The following is a 22,010-nucleotide window of genomic DNA, read 5'->3' as shown; positions in this document are numbered from 1 at the left end:
GTTACGTTTTTATGTCTTATTTTTACTTGGGTACTACTAGGCGTTATTTACGGTGGTTGGAAAATCACTTCTCCAGGTTCAGGCTATTTTTGAACCAAGTTGGACCAAGCAGGACAAAGGAGGAGGGCCTCCTCGGGTTTGTTCGTTTCTCAGAAGGGGGGGCTTTCTCATGTACTGAGTATTGTGTACATATGGGGTGACGAAAAGTCCCCGGCGTTTCAATTTTCACGCGAGCGCTTTCTACCGCGCATTGTGACATTTGCTTCGGAAAAGTGATCTGACGTTCACATGCCTGCTACTACTAGTGAAATGCTAAGTCTGATGCCTGCATGTTCTCCGCACTCCCGGGAGTGTCCCGCAATTCCACTGCCATCCAGCCGAGGGCTCATATTCCCCGGGGATCTTCTTTCGGCTAGTAAAAGAAATGCCACGGTCCGCGGCTCGAAGTCGTTCGCAGAAGCGTAAATTTCTTATTCATAAGTGTATATTCATGCCACTAGAGTGCGTAGTTCAGATATAGCAAACCATCTTCCAGTCATGAAATTTCCTCTCACTACTCCTTGATTCCAGTACAAGTAACCAAACCCAACTTAAGAAAAAAAAGAGATATCCCAAAACATGCTTTGCCTAAAACAAAGACAATTGGTTAAATGTTATCCATACCGTAGATTACGGTGTTGACATTGTGACTGTGATCCTATACTGCTCCTCTTAAAAGAGATACGGTATCCAAGAAACTAGATGAGCCTGCTTTAGTCGGCCCATTCATCCCCACTTCGGATTCCTGGTGGTGTGTGCGTCTGAGAAGAGCTCCCAGCACGCAGAGGCGTATTTTCTTCGTCATCGTCGTCATCGTCGTCCATGGCCTTGGCCAGCTCATCGGGGTCGTGCATCCTGGCATCAGGATCCACCGCGGCATCGAGCCCCTCGTGATGATCACGATTGTCTCTCTCCGACTCCAATACGCTGTCGTCAGCACTGACTGAGATACCACGAGATCCCCATCTCGCCCGGCTACCACCCGAGTCACCGTGGCCGCTTTCTTCGTCATTAGGCGCAGCGTGCTTTCCAAAGATGCGGTATAGGAACCATCCACGGTTCAGATCATCGGCGTCAACTACACCGCCGCCACGGAGCTTAACCCGCTGTCTAGTGTAGTAGACCCAAGCAAAATCGACGTATAAGGCAGTCTGAATGATGCCAAAAATGACGGCAATAGCATCGGGCGGTCGGTCGTTTACGTCCATTTCTCGCACGAACCAGTTCACGCAGTACATGGCGCGGTAGGAGCCTAGCGCCAGGAGATAGAACGAGTCGATTACGGTTGGAACTGTGGTCTGTCTCAACAGCAGCAGCTGCGGCAGAACGCATACGGATTCGAGGATCTCAGAAAAAACCCACATCCACTGTGATAATGATTAGCACATAAACCCCCTCCCTTATCTTGCTTCAACTGAGACCTACAGTTAGGAATCCCCATCTCCTCTTGCCTTCGAAAATCATCATGACAAAGGGAGACAGAGCAAGGCTGCCACCAAGGATGATAGCTCCCAGCTTCCAGGAGATCTCACGTTCTCGAGATCGAGGGAACAGCCATTGCATAACACCCAAGATATAGAATGATGTGACAATATATGTGACTTTGAATATAGCATTCCATGCCGAGCGCTCTCCGAACAGATCGAGGTATCGCGAGCAGAAGACGATGGCGTAGAGCCCTTGTGTGATAAGGGAAACGCCTTCCGCACTGCGGTTTCTATGGATGGAGAAGATGAGGATGCCCTTGGAGAGCATATGGAGGCAATCGCCCAAGATGCGAAAGATCTAGGTCGCATAAGTCAGCTTGATTCTCGCGACATCTCATTCAAGACGAGGATCTGGAGGATCTGGATCCCATCTTACATTCCAGGCTCCCATGATGCGGGCTCGCGGCAGCTCAAGCCTTGCCGCTACTCTAGAACGGAATAGCTAGGAAGGGACGGTACAGGGAGAAGAAGAAAAGAAATCAAGCAATAAATGTTACAAGAACACAGGCATCGAAGCCAGTCGGACGATCGCAGCGATCGCAAATAGGGAGTTTTCTTGTTGTTGTTAGGATCAAATGCTAGGATGAAGCTGTAAACGTGGAGCTGAGGCTAAGCTTGCGTCAGACCCCAGGTCCTGGCCACGCTTGTAACGCTGGAAGCACCGCACGCCCCCACTTTAGTGACGATGCCCTGATAGATGCATCAATATCATCTTAGTCATAAAAGGAGGGCTAGATGCTCTGGCTTACTCCAGCCATTTCCGGGTTATACTCTGCACTGAAGCTTTCATCCCCTTTCTGAAGAAAAACCTAAAGGCTGGGGTGAAAAGTATAAAATTGCTGAGGCAGGTAATACTATCTGCACGGAATCAGGAGTAACAGCACATAGGAATGTTACATATTACAGCCCGCTCCGATATAGCCTTTCTCCAAAGGGAAAACAACGAAAATTGTTGGGGATACGGAGCACACACACAAAGCAAGGTGGTACGCAATAATGTGTGTGCGTGTGCGTTTCACGTTTCAGAAACGTGCCTCTCTCTCAGGTCGGTGCCTTTGCTGCCGCTCCAAGAATTTGTTGTGCTCGGACGCATCCCTATAAGAAAGCACAGCGCACGTGCTCCTTGCAGCAAATCTTTGATCGTCCAAACCCCCCGCAAAGCCGCTGCTGTTACAGGTACCAATCTAGTGAGCGCTAGCATACGCCTCATTGGCTGTTACTATTACGTCTCGAGCCAAAGGCAAGCCATTCAATCTCGAGTGATTGCAATGGAGCAATATTGTACACCAAAGCCGGTAGATAGGCTCGCTAGCGCACAGGTTATAGCTCAATAACCCTCTGAAGCCCCGTTTTCAGACGCTCTCGAATCTCAAGCCAGCGTCGCGTGATGTCACTACAGCACGCGCCTGTACCCATAGCAGTAGTACATGGAAATTTTCAGCAGTCAGCTCCAGGGGCTTTGCATCAAAGGGTGAAATCGTGTCGATCTCCGGTTTCTCCTAAGCAGAAGCAGCAAGTAACAAGCGGGCATGACGTTTCCCTCGCCGATAGGGACTTGGAACCGCATTTCTAGCCGCTTGAGGATGCCAAAATAGGGTCCATACGCGCGTCCAGCCCATGTAATTTGGCCTACCGCCGCCGAAACGTCGCTGCCGAGTGGCCGCATTCTAGTCCCCCTTCGCGGCATCGAATTGCCGACGCGGAAGCAGCACCAGTTCCACTCTAGAGCTGGATCTATTAATTAACGAGAGGGCTAGTTGGGCTCTATAGAGTTCCCAGGAGCCAGTCGAGCAAAATAAAAGGGATTCTGGAGGAGACAAGAGAGGCCGGGCAATACTGACGACTTTCAAAATCTGCCACAGCACAGATGAAGCCCTGTACGATCAGCCTCAAGCATGCTGTTGTCGCAGTCACATGGGCAGCGTTAGCATGGGCTATTAGTGCTGCTCCTTCTGGAAAGTCCAGCGAGGCTACCGTACCCAAATATTTCCGTGAGTGGATTTGATGTGAGATTACGCGGCGGCCGCTGGCATCCATGCTAACAAGAGCCTCTCTCTCATAGATGAGAGTCCGTAAGTGTCTCGATCAAGTCTTTGCAGCCAGCACCACTTTTTCTTTGGATCCAATGTAGGTCTAACACATCTTTGGTAGCTACGATGTCCACTATGATGCCCGGTTCACCCGCGCAATTCTCGAAGACCCCGAGCAGAGAGAGGCCATCAAGGTCTTAGTGCAGACGTATCTGGCAACGTTTAGAGACTTGGGCGTCCAAACATGGCTGATGCATGGCACTCTGCTTGGGTGGTGGTGGGGGAAGAAGGTATCTTTACTACTCTATTACTCGTCCATTTTTCGTCATCATTGTAACCAACAAACTAATTCTTAATCTCAAGGTTATGCCGTGGGACTATGATGCGGATGTTCAAATCACAGAGGCAGACATGTACTACCTCGCTGCTTATCACAACATGACCGTATACTATTACAAGTACGGCGGCATGGACGAGGGCCGGTACTTCCAGCTTGAGATCAATCCGTACTTTAAACACCGAGAGCAAGACGACAAATCTAATGTCATTGATGGCCGGTGGATTGATATGCAGAACGGACTCTACATCGACATTACTGCGGCACGATATGATTTGGATCACGAAGAAGGAGAAGGCATTTTATACGACAAATATGGTCATGAATATCGGGTATGACAAATAGCTGAGCCTTAGATCAACGGTTGTGATTATACATGACTAACGTGCCGCGTAGGATACCTACGTCTTCCCCCTACGAGACACAACCTTTGAGGGCGTGCCCTGCAAGATCCCCTATCGTTATCAAGACATGCTGCAGGCTGAATATGGGAAGAACGCTTTGACAAACACAGAATTCCACGAGTAAGTCATGAATCTTAGTTTTTATCCGAGGTGGCGCAGCTGATAAGATATAGCCATCGATTCGACGACGAAGCAATGAAATGGGTTGCCATTGACAAGCCTTCAGCAGAGGCGGAGGCACAGCAAGATTTATAATTGTCAGAACAGATTGCATGGGTGTTGGCGTTAATTGTTGATTTCTTCTTTTCTTTTTTCCTCTAACATGCCCTATTGGTATATGCTATCATAGGACCAGTTTAATCTTTAAAAGCTGTCCACCTGTATAAATTGACGGCATATGGACGGCGGGCCAGGCACACAGCTGGGAACCTGGAAGGGAATGTCGGGTCATCAAAAGCCTATAACGTATATACGCGCCTTAATATTACTATTTTAGCGTTATTTTGTTTCAAGCGGTGAAAGAGAATGCTCCCAACCCTCGATGCGTTTTCTTATATGTGCATTTTACCCCACATACAGCGCTGTAAGTTGCAGTACTAATGAGTGTAACTTCAAATGCGGAATGGCCTAAACCCCGCCATCCAGCCAGAGCCCATCAACGCGTGTCTCGAAACAGTCGCGTCCAAGCTGCTGCCCTAGTCCAGTTTTGGCACCTCCGGCTCGGTACATCTCAGATTTGCATCTATGAGTGTCGCAACCTTGAATTTACTTCCAAGCCACGATAACCACAAGCTCCTATATTTATGTCTGCTCAAGAACATAATAGCATCTTGACCAGCGTCTCTCAGATTCCACATGTAGAAGGCTATTTAGTGCAATAGCAATTGCACCCTTGCCTTTACGATGGCTACAGGCATGTCGCTCTCCAAAAAATGTTTCTTTGCGCCACCATCTCGAAGCATTCTAACACGACGACAGGACGACAAAACCGCGCGGATCGCCTGAATGAGCGTCTTCGCGGTGCTCAGTAGGCTTCATATTAGAAACAAATATGCCAGAAAAGTTGCTTATTCCTTTACAGGCGCGCCAATGTAGACGATGAATCTTTCAGCCTCGACATCAACAGCCTCAACATCTCTGGTCTTGCCATTGCATCATCAGTCGCATCAGCCTCGAGCCCCGCCGCCAATGCTAAATACTCCCCAACAAATTCAGCAAAAAGAAGGAGGCTGAATAAAAATGCGACGGCCACAACTTCTCCAGAGCACGCACCGAGCCCTACCCCTCGACGACGAAGGGGCCGACCTCAGCCACCTATAAACCCGTCGAGCGAACTGCCAGATGCGCCAAGCGAACCAGTGCTGGATCACGATGAAATGGACGAAGACGAACCTACACCTAGAGCTGGCAGAACCCGAGTACCACAACCTTCAAGCTCAGTAAGATCAACCATTCCTATGATTATAGAGGAAGACGAAGATGAGCTCGAAAATCTACCGCCACACCCCGGTGCCATTTCGGCTGCGCTTTTGCAATCGCCTTCGGCGCGCAGATCCGAGAAGACGATCGAAGAGGTGGCAGAGTCTCCTGCAGATGCGCCAGGAAGCGGGAAGCGGCGTCGCGTGCCCGTGAGCGAGACCATAAGCTCTAGTATTAAGCTGATGGGTGTGATATCATCAGATGATGGAATTCCCATGCCTTCATCTCCTCTCGTGAATAAGTTGCGCCGTAGCGACGCAGCCTCATCAAGGAGGTCGGCTGCAACAGTATATGGCCAAGAAGCGAGCAACCTGGCGGATGAGCTGTCTTCTGATGGCTTCCCCCAACTAGCTGAATTAGAAGAAGATGAGTTAATGGTGGCCGCCGACTTGGTTATTGAAGAAAGCACAATTTTACAAGATGAAGAAGAGGAGGAGGAGAACGCTGAGGAATATGATGAAGAGGAAACACCGAAAGCTCCAAAGACAAAACGCACGAGAAGACCACGAGAACCCTCTCCAGAGTTGGGTTCCCAGCCACTGGAGGATATACGAGAAGAAACAGAAGAGCCGGAGTCTGAGCCCGAAAATGATGAGATTGGACTAGAGCCTGAGCCAGAATCGGAAGGACAACAAGCCCTGGAACCTGAACCGGAGTCTGGGCCAGAAAGAGAGGAAGAAACAGAGGATGAAGCTGAAGTGGAAGAAGCCGTGCTACCAACTCCTCCCAAACGAAAGCGCGGGCGCCCCAGCAAGAGCCCAACTAACCAGAAGCAACCTACTACTAAACCGAAACCTGTTAAACCAAAAAAGCGAGTTCAAGCACAACCAGAAAATGCCAATGATGAGAACGAACAGCCACAGCCCAAGAAGGCAAGAACAAAGAAGAGGCATAGTGATCAGAGCGAAGGTGATGGTGGAATGATCGAAATCACGGTCCAGCGGTTTGTCAACCTCAAGAAGCGCGGCAATGAGGATGACGATCTAGATCCGCTGCAAAATGAGATGGCGTTTATGAATCACGGAGGAGAAAGCGTTATCGACGTATTCGCTCAGGTTTGCGACGAGGTGATCTCTACGACCCTAGAGCAGCTTCAGGAGGTGTCCGCTAGTGCGGAAGATTTAGCAAAAAAGAAGGAGTATCGTATCAAGACGCGAGCTATAGAGGCTTACAGAGAAGAGCTCAAGTCCCGGTTCCTTCAGCATGTATGTTTCTATGGATATGATTGTGAACTCATCTGAACCGATGCTAACGAAAATATTTTAAGGCTATCCACTTGAATCACTGGCACTCCTTGCGCAAGCGGCTACGGCATGTGCAAAAGGAGAAGATGGCTTTACGCGAGGAGATTATGCGTATCAAAGCTGAGAGAGAGCAGGTTGCTCTCCGAATGGATGCTATCAGAATCAAGCATGAGGCTGATGCTAGAGAATCAAAGGTAAGAATAGTTGAAGTCTTATGCAAGGCCAATATATATGCTAACAAATATATGCTTTGTAGTATTGTCTAGATGCATCCTCTCTCATGCATGATGTAGACCTTGCCGTAGAACAAGGCAGGGAAGCACCAGAGCTTTCACGCGCGGCACAAAAGGAGGCCGAGTTGGCCAATCTCGAGCTTCTTGTGTCTCGCATATCGGAGCAGGCCAGCTCGTCCAGCTTTACAGGCGGCATTCTCAGACAGGTCAGAGACTTCAACTCATTCTTAGAGCGGGCTGCCATAGCACTTGAATCACGATGATACCCCTCATTTTTATGCAATCATTTATTCATTATTGTTTTATTGTTTTTTTTCTTTTTTTCTTTTCCTTCGTACAATACCCTCCCTCGGTGTTTTCTTACTGGATCTTGGCCTTGCTGAAGTCCATCTCTGGATGCTGCTCCTGGAACTTCTTGAGGATATCCATTTTCTTCTGTTCGTCTGATGTGGGTAGGCCTTGCTCCTTCTGTCGCTGATCGAACATCATCTTCTCAACCATGCCCCTGGTCTCGCCGTCGAGGTCAGAGAGCTTTGAGTTTTCGGGCTGGATCTTGGTGACGTCGATGGTGGGCGCGCTGGTAACGACGTGTGGCCACCATTCCATCTTGTTGACCTTGTCAAGGTGGATCTCGACAACCTTGGTGCCGTCGGAGTTGGTGGACAGAGTCCAAGTCGAATCGTCAACGCGGATCGCATGGGGGAGGTCGCCCTATTAGTGACATTCGATATGAGCAGATGTATATATATATAGATAGCTTGGTCGGGGTTTCTTGACGTATAAAATGAAAGGAAAGAAAGAAAGAAAGAAAGAAACAAAGGAGAAGAATATTATGCAACCTGGAAAGATTGGCGCATATCAGGATTATAAAAAGAAGGAATGCTGCATACCTTGATGATAGGCTCTTGTCCCTTGACACCCGCAACGATGGACAGCTTCTTGATATCGACGACGAGATCCCTTGATTTATAATTTCCGGGCACGTTGAAGGACAGGTCCAGCTCGCCGATGGTCTGGCTCCATTTGTAAGGCAGTGCGGCCTGCTCCTCAGCTTCCTTCTTGCGCGCGGCAGCCTCTTCGGCGGGGGAGGGATCTGTAGTTTGTAAACAGCTGGTTAGCTATTCGTCGTCACCAGATGGGGATGATAAAGAAGGCGATAGATCGCAGCTCATTATAATAGAAAGAGGCATTGTAGCATCCTTTACCTTTGTCAGCCATGGCTCAAAACGCTGCTGTGTAACTTGCAAGTTTTGGCGTTGCAGCTCTTTTTTCGTCAACTGTAATGGCCTAAAGCATGGCAGACAATGGACGCGGGTGGAAGTCCAGCTAATAAGCGTGGAGGGGCAAATGCGCTAATAGAGAGGCCCGTTAGGCGGCTGAACCAAAAGCAGCCAATGGCATGCCGGGCTTCTAACGGTTAGCAGCTTTGGCATCGATGCAAGGGCGGAAAGCTATCCGCTGGCTTTGATCAGCTAAAGTGAATAGTCAGCCTTGGATGGAATCACGGGCCGTTGTTTCTTACATATCACGAGCCATCCCCAAGCCAAATTGCAACTTGCTGTTGGTCACATAGACTGCGCCAGAATATAACCACAGCAGATATAGCAAAAAAACTATCATTCGACTGAACTTGAAGAACGCGGTCGCCGCTGGGGTCGGATCGACTCCAGAACTCTACATGCAATCATCCTAAACCTCCAGATCGATCTCCCTCCACTCATCGACAATCTCATAGCCAATCCACCACATTCTCCCGCACAATGTCTCGTCCGGGCGGCACCAGCACCGTCTCGATGCGCCATGCCTCCAACAACTCCTCCGCCGCCTTCATCTCGGCCCCCCTGCCGCCAGTCGACGACGACGAAGCCTGTCCTGTATGCAAAACCACCCGCTACTTCAACAAGGACATGGAGTTCCGCATCAACACCGAGTGCTACCACCGCATGTGCAAGACCTGCGTCGAGCGTATCTTCAAGGACGGCCCTAACCAGTGCCCCTATGCGGGATGTCACAAGACGCTGCGTCTGAGGGGCTTCAAGACGGCCTTCTTCGGCGACCTGGGCGTCGAGCGGGAGGTTGATATCAGGAGGAGAGTGGCGGCGGTGTTTAACAAGGCCGAGGATGACTTTGAAAGCCTGGATGCGTACAACGACTATCTCTACATGGTGGAATGCCTCACAGACGACCTCGTCAACGGAAGCGACGAGGCTAGGAAAAAGGCCGAGGTCCAGCTCGCCGAATGGGAGGCCCAGCACAAGGCCGAAATCGAACGCAATCGCAAACTCGCCCGCGAATCGGACGAGTCACGGCAGAAGCGCCTCGCCGCCGAGCAGGAGGCAGCTCGCCAGCGCCGCATACAGGAACTGCAAGAGGACGCCGAGGAGAAGGCCAGCGCTGCTCGGTTCCGCGAAGAGATGCTCAACTCTTTGCAGAACGCAGAGCTGGGACATGCTGCAGAGGCGGTCGATCGCGTGCTGCTCAAGAAGCGAGGCCAGCAGAAACGCGACGCTACGCTGGATGCCGTTGCGGCATTGGGAGGCAGCGGTCTGTCGATTCGCGGTCTGAGAGACAAGCGAGCTCCTGTGGCGGACGACAAGCCGTACGATCCGTTTGGCGGCCTGGATCTGGCGCCGCAAAGAGTCGACTTGGCCGGCGAGAATTTATCGCAGTATAAGAGCGAGTGGCTTGATATTACGCGCACGAAGGAAGACTACATCGTGGGCGGATACAGTTCTGAGGAGTACCTCACGAGAGCGCTGTTTGAAGCTTTCTCTGGTTTGGGAGTCTTCATTGAGGACGATAAAGATACCAGAGAAGATGCTACGGTGGCGGCTTCCTTGGAGGCTGGCGCTGCGGTGTCTGTCGGTGGAAAGATGGACGTGGATGATGTGTTCTGAGAGACTCTCTCAGTTACGATATTTCTCGAAGCCCTTCTGCTATTTCTCAAGAGTATATCCGTGTGTTTTTTGGTTGCATTTTTCTGGCGTCAACAGGAAGAAAACATAACAGGATGAAAGCCATAATATCCCATCCTAATGGAAATGTTTTCAGGGAGGCCGGCGTCTAAAGACTGGTGTCTTTCACAATATTTTTTTTAATATTTCTTTTTTTTTTTTTTTTTTCAAATCGTGATGAATACTAGACATGTTAATATTAGGCTAGAGAATACATAAAGAGGTTAGTTATAAACAAAAATGTTTGTGAACCATACTCTTTGCGTCTCTATCGCCAAAGACACTATCGCCAAAGACAAACTCTGCCCACCATGCAACAATAACAATCCGCCTCGCCCTCGTCCCAGTTTGCCCAGGCCTTTACATGTTCATGTTCATGTTCATCTTCAGTAAAGCCTTCTCTCTAAGTGCTAATTGTCACCTCTGCCCTCCTAACAAACTATCCGAATTTGCATACTATAGTGATTTCTCGAGAATTCTGACTAATAAGAATAATAATAATCCACAGGCCTGCCTCCTCTCCCTATTGAACAAAAGAAACGAAAAAGCCAATAAACGCCTCGCTGGATAATGCGATATTTGGAGTAAAAAAAAGTGCAAAACCCTAGCAACGATGACCCATGAAAGAAAAAGCGATGAAAAAGAATGACACAAATCCAGACTCCCAGATCGCAAGAGCTTACATGATTCAAAAAAGAGTAGTAGGAAAAATCAGAGTAACGAGCAATATCCCAGTCCTAGTTTATTGCTGCCAGGGTGTCTGCTGCGCAGGGCGAGGGAACACTGGCACGGTTTGAATCTGGTCAATACCACCACCAATGGGAGTCGCGTTATGCTGCCAGCCCAGGCCAGTGGCGTGGTTCACAAAAGCGCCCTGGCGGAACGGATTGGTAACACCAGTTGGCTGTGGAGCAAGCGATGAAGACTGTTGCTGCGGGTCTGGAAACTGCTGTTGCACCGGCGTCTCGGTGGGAACGTTACGAGCAAAAGGGTTGGTGCTCGTAGGTTGGGGCTGCACAGGCTGAGCCTGGAAAGGACTCGTGTTTTGGCCTGGAGAATTCGTCGATCGAGCAAAGGGATTCGTAGATTGACGGTTGAGAGTAGGCGTGCTCGACGTGGGAGTTGACAGCTGAGATGAAGACGTTGGCTGCGCTACCAGCATAGACTGACGGAAAGGGTTGGTCATCTGCGGAGCTGCGAGCGATGGCTGAAGACCAGTAGGCTGAAGACCGACAGGTTGTTGCATAGGAGGCTGGAAATTGGGAACCGTATTCTGAGGAATGGGACCTAGGGCATTGTGCTGGAAATCCTGCTGTGGTCCGAAGCCACTAAAGCCAGTGATGGTCGGTTGCAGCTGTGCTGGAGGCTGCATAAACCCATTATCTTGCTGCGGGAACGCATTACCCTGGGCAAATCCTGTAGGCTGCTGCACGAAATTGTTTTGTTGAAATCCTAGGCCAACAGGTTGCCCCTGGAAGGCCAAGTCTGGTCCCTGGGTTTGTATAGGCATTTGCATAGGAGGCTGTTGGGCAGCGGCAGTGACTTGCATCGGTATCTGGTTCTGCTCAATCGAGTCAAAGAAGTCGATGAGGTCGGGGTCTGGTCCCTTGTTTGCTTGAGGCTTCGACTCGGCCTTGGCGCTGCCGGGAGCAGGGAAAGGGTTATTGGCCGCAGGAGAAGGCGCCTTGGGAAAGTCGGCTCCGTTCTTCGTAGACTTGGACTTCAATGTTTTGCCTCCCTTCTTCGCCTCCTGTTCCGCCAAGTACTGTCTTCGGTGAATCTCAAAATCAGGATCGTTGAGATATTCCTCGAGCTGACGGCCTAGGTTTACGGGCGCATGCTTTAGCTTGGGAACCTCTACTCTAGTATGGTGTTGCCATTGTTTGGCAGTACTGAGGTACTGGACGACATAATCGGTATGCTTGGTGAAGGTCCGGTAGATTTCCATAGCTCTATCGGCATCCGGCTTAGACATCTCAAAGAAGTGACCTAGGATGATGTTAGAATAAACACGGTGGTGCGATATCGCAGGGGCATCCATAGCTAACCAAGAATGTTGATGAGGCCCTGGTTCAAGACTTGGAACAGAGGCAAGAGGTCAAGGACTAATAATCGAAATACTGCAATTGTGATCTCGGTCTCTGGTTCCTGGTCGAGCAGCTACAGGAGGGGTAAGCTTCGCATTCATCGTCAAGAAGGGAGAGGGCTTCAGCATGCCACATACGTCACATTTCAACAGCGCCGTTATTTGGTGTTGAACAACCTCCGTCTCTCGCAGCAGCCCTTTGTCAACCGTGAGTCTTTCCAGCCGCGATTCCGGCGCCCGAACCCAGTCGGTCTTGGTATCGCGATACGCTCGCACTCGCTCAATGAGGTAATTCGCATAGTGACGGATGTTCCGGCCTTGGGTCTGGGCTATGGAGAGTGTCAGTCCTCTTCTGTATTTGTAACTCCTCATCGCTTTGGTAGGGACGGACCGTCTGCAAAGTTGCTAATGGCCAGCATGTTTCGGTGCCGAGCCAGATAAGCAAGCGTAGCCTCTGGAGACCCCTCGCGGATCATGAGATGAACCGTCATCAAGCTCTTGAAGACGACAGTCCACGTTGAGTCGTGCAGTCGGTTTTGGAGCGCGCGGAGGACCTCGGCGATGCCAGCCTCACCAGAGTGAGTGCCGACCAGGATGTGCTCGATATACTTCGTCTTGGGGGGAGCATTCTGCATACACGAGCAGCGGTTAGCGATCTGGTTGGTCTGCCTTGCCTGTCCCCAGCCTCAGATGGACAGATGCTCCATAGCCTCAGATGACATCCTCCATCGTCATGGCCATTGCTGCCCAACGCTGGAATCGCCCTCACCTTGATCTTGGTCGCCCCCTTGACGGACTTCTCGAAAGAGCTCATGGTTGCGAACTGCGTCTGGGGCTGCGGTACTCGAGATTCTTCGGGCTCGCAGGCCTGCGCGACAATGGTCAGGTCGGTAGATAAGAAAGTTGGGCGACAGGACGGAGTTCAGCCGAACCGGCAGCCGGGCGGAGCTGGCGCGGGTTTGTTTCGTTTGGTGGGAGGATGATGGCGGTTGCTACTGGGCACTAGCAAGTGAAGCGCTGGGGGTTGAAGTTATGGCGATACCGCCAGCGAGGCTGCACGTGGGCGGCGGAAGCTACGGAATGGCGGTGGCTGGGCAGGGAGCGCAAGTCACTCGCTAACGGGAGTTGGAATTGACTTTTGATGGACAGGACAGTTGGGGGCTTTAACGCTTGGCGCGATGTGCATAATTTGGAGGCATGCCGCGAGCTTTTATTAGTGGAAGAAGCATTTGGAGCGCAACAGTTATCTAAGCATGCATCTACAGCGCAGACGGTCCGTTTATATTACTTCTACTTGCCAAGAGGTAATTTAATGGAGAGCACAGACATTCTGAATTTCAATAGCAAATTAAGGAACCGAGTTCCGCCGTTTTTATTATGATACGAACTCCGTACTAATTATATAATACATTATGGGGCATACACGAGCCGCGGAATGCAGATGCAGAGACGAGGAACATCAATGAGAAGGACGAAAAACAAAGGGCATGAAATTAACCAAAAAAAGAAAAGAAAAGAAAACATGATCAAGAAAAACCTTCCATTCGTCATAAGTCAGAGCTTTTTTCCATCGCGTTCGATGCAAAACAAGGTCGGTGTGTCGAACGCCTATTTCATGGAACCAGCCCTCCATCACCCCCAAACCCTGAAGCCCCGAAGGGAGAGTGTTGAGAGGTCAGGAAAGCGGCTCAGCATCATTTTTGGCACGGAGTCTCATCACCTGCAATATCTAGTTAGCAGCGGTTCAGATCAAGGATATTTGCAAGTCTGGGGGGCGTACGTTTATTTGAATGGAAGGATAAAGAAGAAAAGAAGAAAAAAAGTTTAGCTCCAGCGTCGGCAGAGATTTAAAGGTCGGCGCTGAACGTGGGGCACCCGGAAATTTATCGGGTGATTGAGCATCTCGCGACAAAGGTCCATCTTCATCTTTTATCTTATCAGTCAAGCCATATTTCCTTGCGCAGCTCATTCTTGTATAATTGAATGATTATTTGAGCTTGATAATAGGCAATGGGGCCTCTTGTTGGTTCCCGTAGCCTGGCATTGCGTCGTTGCGTGTGCGCCAATGGCTTTGCTTCGAGCGTTCCTCGCCAGGTGATTTACAGAAACAGCCGATTTTACTCACAGACGGCCAAAGATGAGGCGGGAAGCTCAACACAGCGGGCCAGTTTATTAGATCTCTGGAACAAATGTAGGCTCTTGTTCATGCAGAATTCTTGCTTCATGAAAAATACCTAACATGCAATAGACGAGGCCAATGATGAATCACTTGGACTCAACTCGGAGGACATCTACGTGGGGCTGTTAGGCAAGAGCCGTAATGTCTCAAAGCACCTTTCATTCGCAGATCTCACCACACCGTCGGGTGAAGTCATTCAAATCTGCTCCAGCGCAGAGAGAGACAACAAAGCTCATGATGACTTCCGCCAAGTTCCTGCTTTCAGCCCCGTTCTCATCCGCATAAAGCAGCACGAGGCTGCCGATGTGGCCGAGTCAAATACGAGCGACAGCTCATCAAAGAAGACCGTCTATCTAGACAGCATACGTGCCTTGAATAGCGTCCCAAAGAATCTGATAGTAACGCCCGAAGTTCAGTTCCCTCCAACAAAAAGGCATCTTCAAATTCGATTTCACCCAGAATTGCAAGCCAGACTCCAGTTCAGATCATGGCTGAAAGGAAAGCTCAATCAAAGCTTACTCGAAAAGGGCTTTACGGATATAGAGACTCCAACCTTGTTTAAATCCACACCAGAAGGAGCCAGAGAATTTCTTGTCCCTACACGACAGAAAGGTACTGCCTATGCTCTAAGTCAAAGCCCGCAGCAGTATAAACAGGTCCTTATGGCCAGTGGTATAATGCGCTATATGCAATGGGCACGGTGCTATCGTGATGAAGACCTTCGGGCTGACCGACAACCCGAATTCTCACAGGTAAGGCGAATACTACGACTACAATCTGAGACCCGGTGCTGACCACCTTGACTAGCTCGACATGGAATGGGCTTTCGCCGGGGCTGAGACGGTGCAAAAGGATATCAATGATATTGTCTTGGCTGCTCTGACTGCTCTTCAGCCAGCACACAGCTACAAGGAGATTCGAGGAGAGGTGATTCCTGTTGTTGGCGACATACCTCCCACCCCTCCACCAGCAGACCAGCCTGTTGCTCATCAGTTTACAAATATTACCTTTGCGGATAGCATTGCTGCTTACGGCTCTGACAAGCCAGATCTTCGTATTCCTTTGAGGGTAAGAAAAACGAGACGATATCAAGTAACCGTAAAGCTAACACCATACAGATACATGCCCTTCCGGATCTTGAGCCTTTCCGCCATTTCGTCAGCATGATAACTCACATGTCCGATCCTCTAATCGAAGCCTTTGCATTCCCACTCAACGATTGCTCTCCTTCGGAAGTGCAAAAGTTTGTCACTAAGTTTATGGACGAGCTTCCCGCTTCTCTAGGAAAAAATCCCGACGGCAAACCTCAGATTCTTATCTACGATTCTAGCAAGCCACTATGCGGATTCTCTTCACTGGGCTTTGAGTACGAAGGCGTTTTAGACTTGCTTTCTGAGAAGAAGGGTCTTAATGACGGAGATATTGTTGTTTTCCAGGCTCGCGAGAAGCCCGCTGGACAATACTATTCTGGCTCAACTAAGATCGGAGACATCCGAAATCTGCTGTGGAAGGCACTTGTCGAGGCAGGCTACATGGAGACGCCACGACTCGGAGAGCCAGGATCGCTTCAGTTCGCTTGGGTGACAGAATTCCCCATGTTTAAGCCAGTTGAGGAGGGCGAGCCAGGCCAGGAGGGCGCTGCGGGAATCGCTGCTTCTCACCACCCCTTTACGGCACCTCTTTCTCAGAAAGACCTAGAGTTGCTTTTCACAGATCCTCTAGAAGCAAAGAGCGCTGCATATGACTTGGTTCTCAATGGTATCGAAATTGGCGGAGGCAGTGTGCGTAACCACATTGCCGAAGTCCAAGACTTTATCATGAGAGACGTTTTGAAGATGACCGATAAGAGGATCAAGGATTTTTCTCATCTGTTTGAGGCTCTTCGCTCCGGATGCCCCCCTCATGCTGGATTTGCGCTCGGATTTGATCGTCTTGCTGCTCTGATGACTGGTACACCAACTGTCCGAGATGTCATTGCGTTTCCCAAGACAATGAAGGGAGAAGACCCCTTTGTGCAGTCACCGAGCAAGCTCAGCAACGAGCAACTTGCCCCATATGGCCTACAACTTCGCTCAAAATCCTCATAAGACGATGGACGGCTAATACATTATTCGCCAGAGCCTCAGGACTGCTAGGGGGGATATGTTTAGATGGCTGGTGTAGACAGCTGATAAGCTAGACAATCGTGTAAGTGAGCTGTACGACTACCCGCGCAAAAGCTGCGCAAAGTTTTGTATAATAGATGCCCAATCGCGCCCCAATTTAGACAACATATATATACACTCAATATTATGAATTGACGAGAAAAAAACTAAATCGTTTTAAAAGAAATTGTTCATTTTTCCGGTTAAGAATTACCGCCGTTTATTCAAGTGTTCGCCCAAGTCACTTAGCACCCAAGTGCGACATGGCGCTAGCCACATCCACTCTCACCGCCAAAAATCCCAAAAATTCTGCCGCTCTTCCACCTCCGAGCGCCAACTTTCTTCATACTACAGCGACGTCTTCACGACCAAAACATCTGGGAGCTCTTTCGTTTCTCAGCATCAGTTACAGAGCCATCGCAAAAATGTCTTCTTTGCGAAATTCAATTCAGCGGCGCAACCATAAGGAGCGTGCGCAGCCCCTCGAGCGCCGCCGCCTCGGTCTTCTCGAAAAGCACAAGGTACGAGTTAACACAAAAAAAAAAAAAAACACATCATATGGGCCCTCCAATACCGAGATTATTTCGTACAGTCTCTTTCATGGAAAATTTACTAACGGGATATCATAGGATTACTCTCTACGTGCCAAAGACTACAACCAGAAGAAGAAGCAACTCAAGGCCCTCCGCGAAAAGGCCGCCGACCGCAACGAAGATGAATTCTACTTTGGAATGATGTCGCGCAAGGGCCCCGGCTCGAAAATCAAGACTGGCAAGACCTGGAACGGCCGAGTCGAAGGCGATCGTGGAAATAAAGATTTGGACATGGACACGGTGCGGCTGCTGAAGACACAGGACTTGGGATACGTAAGGACAATGAAGCAGGTTGCCGTGAAGGAGCTGGCGAGACTGGAAGAGCAGTTTGTCTTGATGAAAGGTCTGGATCAATTGCATGAGGAAGACGACGACGACGACGACGACGACGACGACGATGACTTTGACGACTACGACTCAGGTGCGTCAAAAAGACGGCGAACAGGCGCACCCCGAAAAATCGTCTTCGCAGACGACGAGGCCGAGCGAGAGGAAATCATAGAAATCGACGAGGACAAGAAGCCCCAGAAGATGGAGGACCAGGACGATGCGTTTGACAGGGCAGAAAACCTCCGCGAGCTCAAGCGCAAGCTGGAGCACTCGCGCAAGAAAGTAAAAGCGCTAATGACGGCCGAGAGCAAGCTCGAGGTTCAGCAGGCCAAGATGGCCAAGACGGCGACGTCGGGCGGCACGACGAGGAGGGGGAAGAAGATTGTTGTGAGGCAGAGGAAGAGGTAAAAAAAAAAGAAAAGAAAAGAAAAGAGAAGAAAAGAGAGAGAGAGAGAGAGAGAGAGAGAGAGAGAGAGAGAAATGGAGAGGCAAGACGGGGGGGGCTTGATGGGAGTAAAGGGGGTTAGTTGGCGTGATGGTGAAGAGTGCTTTTGATCGTGAGCGCTGTTAATATATCGGGTTGGAATATTTTTGAAACATGTTCATGGTTGTGGCATGGCTACTGGAGCCTATAGAGCTTGGGTTTAAAAAATGGATTTGTTTGGTTCTCGCGTTTCATTGCAACGAGGCTGAGGATATATAGCTTCTTATCACTTACTACCAAAATGAATAAATCTCTGGGTAAACTTAAATACCAGAATCATCTTCACACTCTCAAACAGTAAATACAGTATGTACAATCTATAAAGTGATCACGAATACGCTAAATCAAAGCGTTTGATAGCTCATTGTCATCATTAAATCATCATATATCGTCGTATTAATACTTGGATCCCACACATTTATAAAGAACCTTGAATACTCCTTTGACACATGCAAACCCAATTGTAAGTATCCATATAAAACAGTTAAATAGCCCCTTTGCCAGCTTAACGATGACCCGTATTAGGAAGGGCAGTTTATCTTCAGCTTCAGCCTTTTTGCTCCCCTTGCCTAAACTATCATTCTGGCTCTCGATGTCAATTTCGAATTGCTCCATCCTTTGGCGTTTCTTATCTTTCTTGTCTTTTTTACTCTTCTTGCTGCTCTCATCGTCACGGTGTCGGCTCAATGCACTGCTCAAGCTTCTTGATGGCCTAGGAGGTTCCGGTACCGGTGGCGCCTCGAATGCCTCGATGACAGTGTTTGGTGAGTTCCTATCTTCCATGGCCGCGACAAGAAGCAGTGCTGTAATAGCCACGTCGACAATGTAGAATGACTCGATTTTTGACGCAACACCAGTATCGATTTCCAACCACCCACTACCGGCACCATCCCGTGTGAGCTTGGCGAGGTGCTGTGGTGATTCGTGATGTTCCAGTGTATACTCGACACGAGACCAGGCAGCGCAATTTTCAACAGTAACACAGAATGGCGTTGCCAGGGCAGGATGTACTAGATAGTGGCTTGCGCTATCGTCATCCCATACAAGTCTGCCACACTCCCTCTCTGCAGCTGCAACTGTAACAGGGTCGTCTGCCCTGTCCAAGACGATTTTTGTCGCGGCGCAGGGCATAAGCAGGGCAGCAAGACCATCATTTGGGGAATGCTTGCGAGATTCTTCTTCGAGGGTTGTAGTTAACGCTTCTTGCCAATGTTTGTTGTCTGAGGCTCGGTTGTTGCCGCTTAGAACGCCATTAAAAATACTTGCGGGAGAGCCTGACGCTGATTTCGGAGCCTTGTAAATCTTGCTGGGGTCGTGCCTACTGAGTGACACGTAGGCCGAAGCAGATGTAGGATCCAAACGAAGACTATAAAAAGGCTGGGAGGTGGAGGAAAGAGTGTAGACAGGAGCATCTTTTTGTTGCGTCAACTTTAAGCAATAAACACGTCCCTCTGATCCAGACGCTTGCCAGCCGTTTGCGACTTTCCAAAGGTCTTGAAGCTGTTCAGTAGTGCTAATGGCAGGAATGACTGGAGGATTCTGAGGGCGAGCAGGAACTCTGTATGGTGGACTCCGGACCGGTGGACGTTCAGATGCAGCCTCGGGATCTTCGAAGTAGCTCTGGCGACTGACAACAGCCCTAGGCATTCCAGAAGGATTCATCTGAATTGGACCGTAGTTTTGTTGATCAAGGGGCAAATCAGGATTGTATGTTGGAAACATGGACCGCAATGCTGCCGGCGCTGCCGGCGGCGGTGCAAACGATGGCGGGCTGTCAAATAATAGAAGAGGTTTGGCGATATAATTCTGCGGCCGATTACTGCTGTTGCCTGGTAATACCTGAGGTGGCAAAATGGGAGCATCTGCTCGCCTAGGAACTTCGATGGTCAGGCGGGGGCGACTAGAGTCCGCGCCGGGTGTATCAAGCGGCTGCTCTTCTATGTTCGTAGTCGATGGAGGGTTATGATCCAGAGCTGCCTCTGATACTGCTTCAAGGGGATGATTGGTCTCTAGAGGGGTATGTGTCCTCTGTTGTGGCGTCTGCCGGCCGTTCTGAGGCGATGATACAGGAGCAAGCACTGGTGAAGACGAAGCACCAGGCGTTGGAGCACGACTGTCTTGGAGTTGCTGCTGCGGTGTAACTACTCGACGTTCACGAGACTCCGAACGACGGGTCCGAGGTGTCTGGCCAGTACGTGGCATAGGCTTGGAGAAATTAGGATTGGGGAAGAGTGAGAAGCTGGCACCGCCAGAGGTTGATTGCGAAGCCATGATTCAAACACGGAATGGCGTATCTATACACTCGCAGTACTCGAGAATTGCCTTCTTCACGGAAGAGGCGAGGGGTATCGAATTGAGGTGGAGCAAAAGACACGAAAAAGGACAAAAAAAGAAACGCCTGGGGTATCCAAAGGGTGAGGCCAACGTTGAGAGGATGCTACCGCTTCATTGTCTGTTGGTTGAGCGTCGCATCGTGAGACCAGCAGAGCAGACACAACAAGAAGAGCACAGACGGCAGAAGAAGCACCATGCAAGGGCAATAGGAAAAACGGCGCTACCAGACCAGATATAATAAACGCTCCTCTTCTCTCGGTAGATCCGCCTGCGAGGAGGAGGTCGGCGAGCAACCTGGACATCGAATCAGTCGACTAAGCGCCTGTAGCCAGACATCTTGGCCGAGTCGGCGGGAGACGAGCAGCTGGTGTAAACAGGCACAGGCACTCCAGAGGCACTCCAGAGGCACACAGCATGTGGAGCTGGCCTCCAACAGGTCCGGCCAAAGGAGCTAGTCGTGAGCTTTGCGCCCGAAAATAGCACCTTGATCTTGACGGGCGAACGCCGTTGATGTCCGCCCAGGCCAATGAGAGGCCGCATCACACTGCATTGGCTCGAGTTAAGCGCTGGAGACGCAAGGGTGGGCTGGGACTCGAAGGCCACTGGAGGAGCGCCATGGGCCACTTGCAGATGCCCTGAGCATCGCGCTTGGTCGCATCGAAGTGGATTCTTGATAGGCTGGAGGCCGTTGGTCGCGCGGCAGGAAAGGCGCTTAATTTTTTCGAGGAGGTGGGTATCGAGAAACTAGGCTGGTGCTAACATGTGTGTGTTGTGTGTCCCTTGGGTGCAGTACAGTAGGCGAAGAGCATCTTGGAGGGGAGCAATCAAGACTGAAGGACAGAAATTGGCAAGGATCGTGGATATTTGGGTAGCGCTTTTGTCAGCGAGATCTTTAACATGCTTCTGCTCTCTTCTAGGCGCTCAGACACGCGGCCGCCTTCCATCATTTAGGTGCATTTATATAGACTTTGCAGTATGCTTATAGCGTGCTAGTTCAACATAGTACCCGCTGTGGTCAGCAGCACTACCCCGCTATTAGCTGCGAGCAATGGCAAAGACCCACCGCTTCATCTGGGATCCGACGACAGACTCGAGCCTGGTAGAAAAGCTGCATCTTGCACACTTGGAGCCCCACAAAAAGTCATGAATATCACTAACTGGTCATTTGAGGATGCCATTACCTAGATATGATAAACACACGACAAGAAACTAAGGAACAACAAGGCAAGGTCACAGCCTCCTAGCAGCGGCACATACTCGCACGTTCAAAGTCCTGGGTAGTCCCTCTCTAGCAGTCTCTCTATTGCTCAAAACTCCGAGACTTGTTCCATGCTGATCTGCGAGAATGGCAGTGAATTTGGATGTCGTGATTGAGCTGCAAAGACTGCTCATACATACACCTATGCAATCAGTGTACCAACTTAAAGCACGGGTTAGAGACGCGCAAACATTCTCCGTTGTTATGTGATAAAGATCTGATAAGACTGTCGGCCGCGTGATATCGACAAAAGATTCTTCACAGCTGCGCGAGACATAAAGTTTCTCGACAAGGGGGAATGACCAGAAGTTGAAAGAGCGCCTCAGTTTTACAAGGATTAGAATGAGAGCCTGATTCTACACCTAAGCTACGTGAATAACTATGCAACGACACTT

At 49.9% G+C, this 22,010-nt stretch overlaps 9 protein-coding genes across 10 annotated transcripts; 5 read left to right on the top strand and 4 right to left on the bottom strand.

Annotated features, from left to right (window-relative positions):
* Positions 1 to 161: 161 nt before the first annotated feature.
* On the bottom strand, positions 162 to 2,570 carry TrAFT101_005977 (uncharacterized protein). Its single transcript, XM_024909846.2, has 3 exons — positions 1,903 to 2,570; positions 1,465 to 1,824; positions 162 to 1,406 (listed from the first exon to the last, which is right to left on the bottom strand). The coding sequence occupies exons 1-3, from the start codon at positions 1,915 to 1,917 to the stop codon at positions 753 to 755; spliced, it is 1,029 nt and encodes a 342-aa protein (XP_024760496.1). The 5' UTR covers positions 1,918 to 2,570; the 3' UTR covers positions 162 to 752.
* TrAFT101_005976 (uncharacterized protein) lies at positions 2,420 to 4,815 on the top strand. 2 transcript variants are annotated; one of them, XM_024906722.2, is made up of 6 exons: positions 2,420 to 3,517; positions 3,589 to 3,598; positions 3,678 to 3,846; positions 3,920 to 4,225; positions 4,290 to 4,417; positions 4,471 to 4,774. In XM_024906722.2, exons 1-6 carry the CDS (start codon positions 3,394 to 3,396, stop codon positions 4,550 to 4,552), a joined length of 819 nt encoding a protein of 272 aa, XP_024760495.1. In that variant the 5' UTR covers positions 2,420 to 3,393; the 3' UTR covers positions 4,553 to 4,774. The 2 variants fall into 2 exon arrangements, with proteins under 2 accessions (XP_024760495.1, XP_065983739.1); XM_066127626.1 differs by lacking the exon at positions 3,589 to 3,598 and having other exon boundaries at positions 3,299 to 3,517; positions 4,471 to 4,815.
* Positions 4,816 to 5,038: 223 nt separating this feature from the next.
* On the top strand, positions 5,039 to 8,340 carry TrAFT101_005975 (uncharacterized protein). Its single transcript, XM_024900148.2, has 5 exons — positions 5,039 to 5,210; positions 5,276 to 5,324; positions 5,379 to 6,981; positions 7,044 to 7,214; positions 7,277 to 8,340. Exons 1-5 carry the CDS (start codon positions 5,201 to 5,203, stop codon positions 7,514 to 7,516), a joined length of 2,073 nt encoding a protein of 690 aa, XP_024760494.2. The 5' UTR covers positions 5,039 to 5,200; the 3' UTR covers positions 7,517 to 8,340.
* Positions 7,215 to 8,546, bottom strand: TrAFT101_005974 (uncharacterized protein). Its single transcript, XM_024908184.2, has 3 exons — positions 8,459 to 8,546; positions 8,144 to 8,346; positions 7,215 to 7,964 (listed from the first exon to the last, which is right to left on the bottom strand). Exons 1-3 carry the CDS (start codon positions 8,469 to 8,471, stop codon positions 7,614 to 7,616), a joined length of 567 nt encoding a protein of 188 aa, XP_024760493.1. The 5' UTR covers positions 8,472 to 8,546; the 3' UTR covers positions 7,215 to 7,613.
* Positions 8,547 to 8,731: 185 nt separating this feature from the next.
* Positions 8,732 to 10,457, top strand: TrAFT101_005973 (uncharacterized protein). The gene has a single exon (XM_024908183.2). It carries the CDS (start codon positions 9,014 to 9,016, stop codon positions 10,148 to 10,150), a length of 1,137 nt encoding a protein of 378 aa, XP_024760492.1. The 5' UTR covers positions 8,732 to 9,013; the 3' UTR covers positions 10,151 to 10,457.
* TrAFT101_005972 (uncharacterized protein) lies at positions 10,385 to 13,600 on the bottom strand. Its single transcript, XM_024900287.2, has 5 exons — positions 13,063 to 13,600; positions 12,685 to 12,922; positions 12,432 to 12,622; positions 12,256 to 12,367; positions 10,385 to 12,196 (listed from the first exon to the last, which is right to left on the bottom strand). The coding sequence occupies exons 1-5, from the start codon at positions 13,105 to 13,107 to the stop codon at positions 10,950 to 10,952; spliced, it is 1,833 nt and encodes a 610-aa protein (XP_024760491.1). The 5' UTR covers positions 13,108 to 13,600; the 3' UTR covers positions 10,385 to 10,949.
* A 621-nt stretch (positions 13,601 to 14,221) lies between these two features.
* On the top strand, positions 14,222 to 16,861 carry TrAFT101_005971 (uncharacterized protein). The gene is made up of 4 exons (XM_024901928.2): positions 14,222 to 14,484; positions 14,542 to 15,224; positions 15,280 to 15,540; positions 15,591 to 16,861. The coding sequence occupies exons 1-4, from the start codon at positions 14,304 to 14,306 to the stop codon at positions 16,557 to 16,559; spliced, it is 2,094 nt and encodes a 697-aa protein (XP_024760490.1). The 5' UTR covers positions 14,222 to 14,303; the 3' UTR covers positions 16,560 to 16,861.
* Positions 16,862 to 16,986: 125 nt separating this feature from the next.
* Positions 16,987 to 18,301, top strand: TrAFT101_005970 (uncharacterized protein). Its single transcript, XM_024901927.2, has 2 exons — positions 16,987 to 17,137; positions 17,246 to 18,301. Exons 1-2 carry the CDS (start codon positions 17,042 to 17,044, stop codon positions 17,945 to 17,947), a joined length of 798 nt encoding a protein of 265 aa, XP_024760489.2. The 5' UTR covers positions 16,987 to 17,041; the 3' UTR covers positions 17,948 to 18,301.
* Positions 18,302 to 18,353: 52 nt separating this feature from the next.
* Positions 18,354 to 20,755, bottom strand: TrAFT101_005969 (uncharacterized protein). Its single transcript, XM_024908182.2, has one exon. The coding sequence runs from the start codon at positions 20,292 to 20,294 to the stop codon at positions 18,420 to 18,422; it is 1,875 nt and encodes a 624-aa protein (XP_024760488.2). The 5' UTR covers positions 20,295 to 20,755; the 3' UTR covers positions 18,354 to 18,419.
* Between the last annotated feature and the right edge of the window lie 1,255 nt (positions 20,756 to 22,010).

This window comes from Trichoderma asperellum, chromosome 3, assembly GCF_020647865.1.
Source record: "Trichoderma asperellum chromosome 3, complete sequence".
In the NCBI taxonomy this organism is placed as follows: Eukaryota; Fungi; Ascomycota; class Sordariomycetes; order Hypocreales; family Hypocreaceae; genus Trichoderma; species Trichoderma asperellum.
Note: the sequence above shows the minus strand (reverse complement) of the source record. Positions and strands in the feature narration are given on the sequence as shown.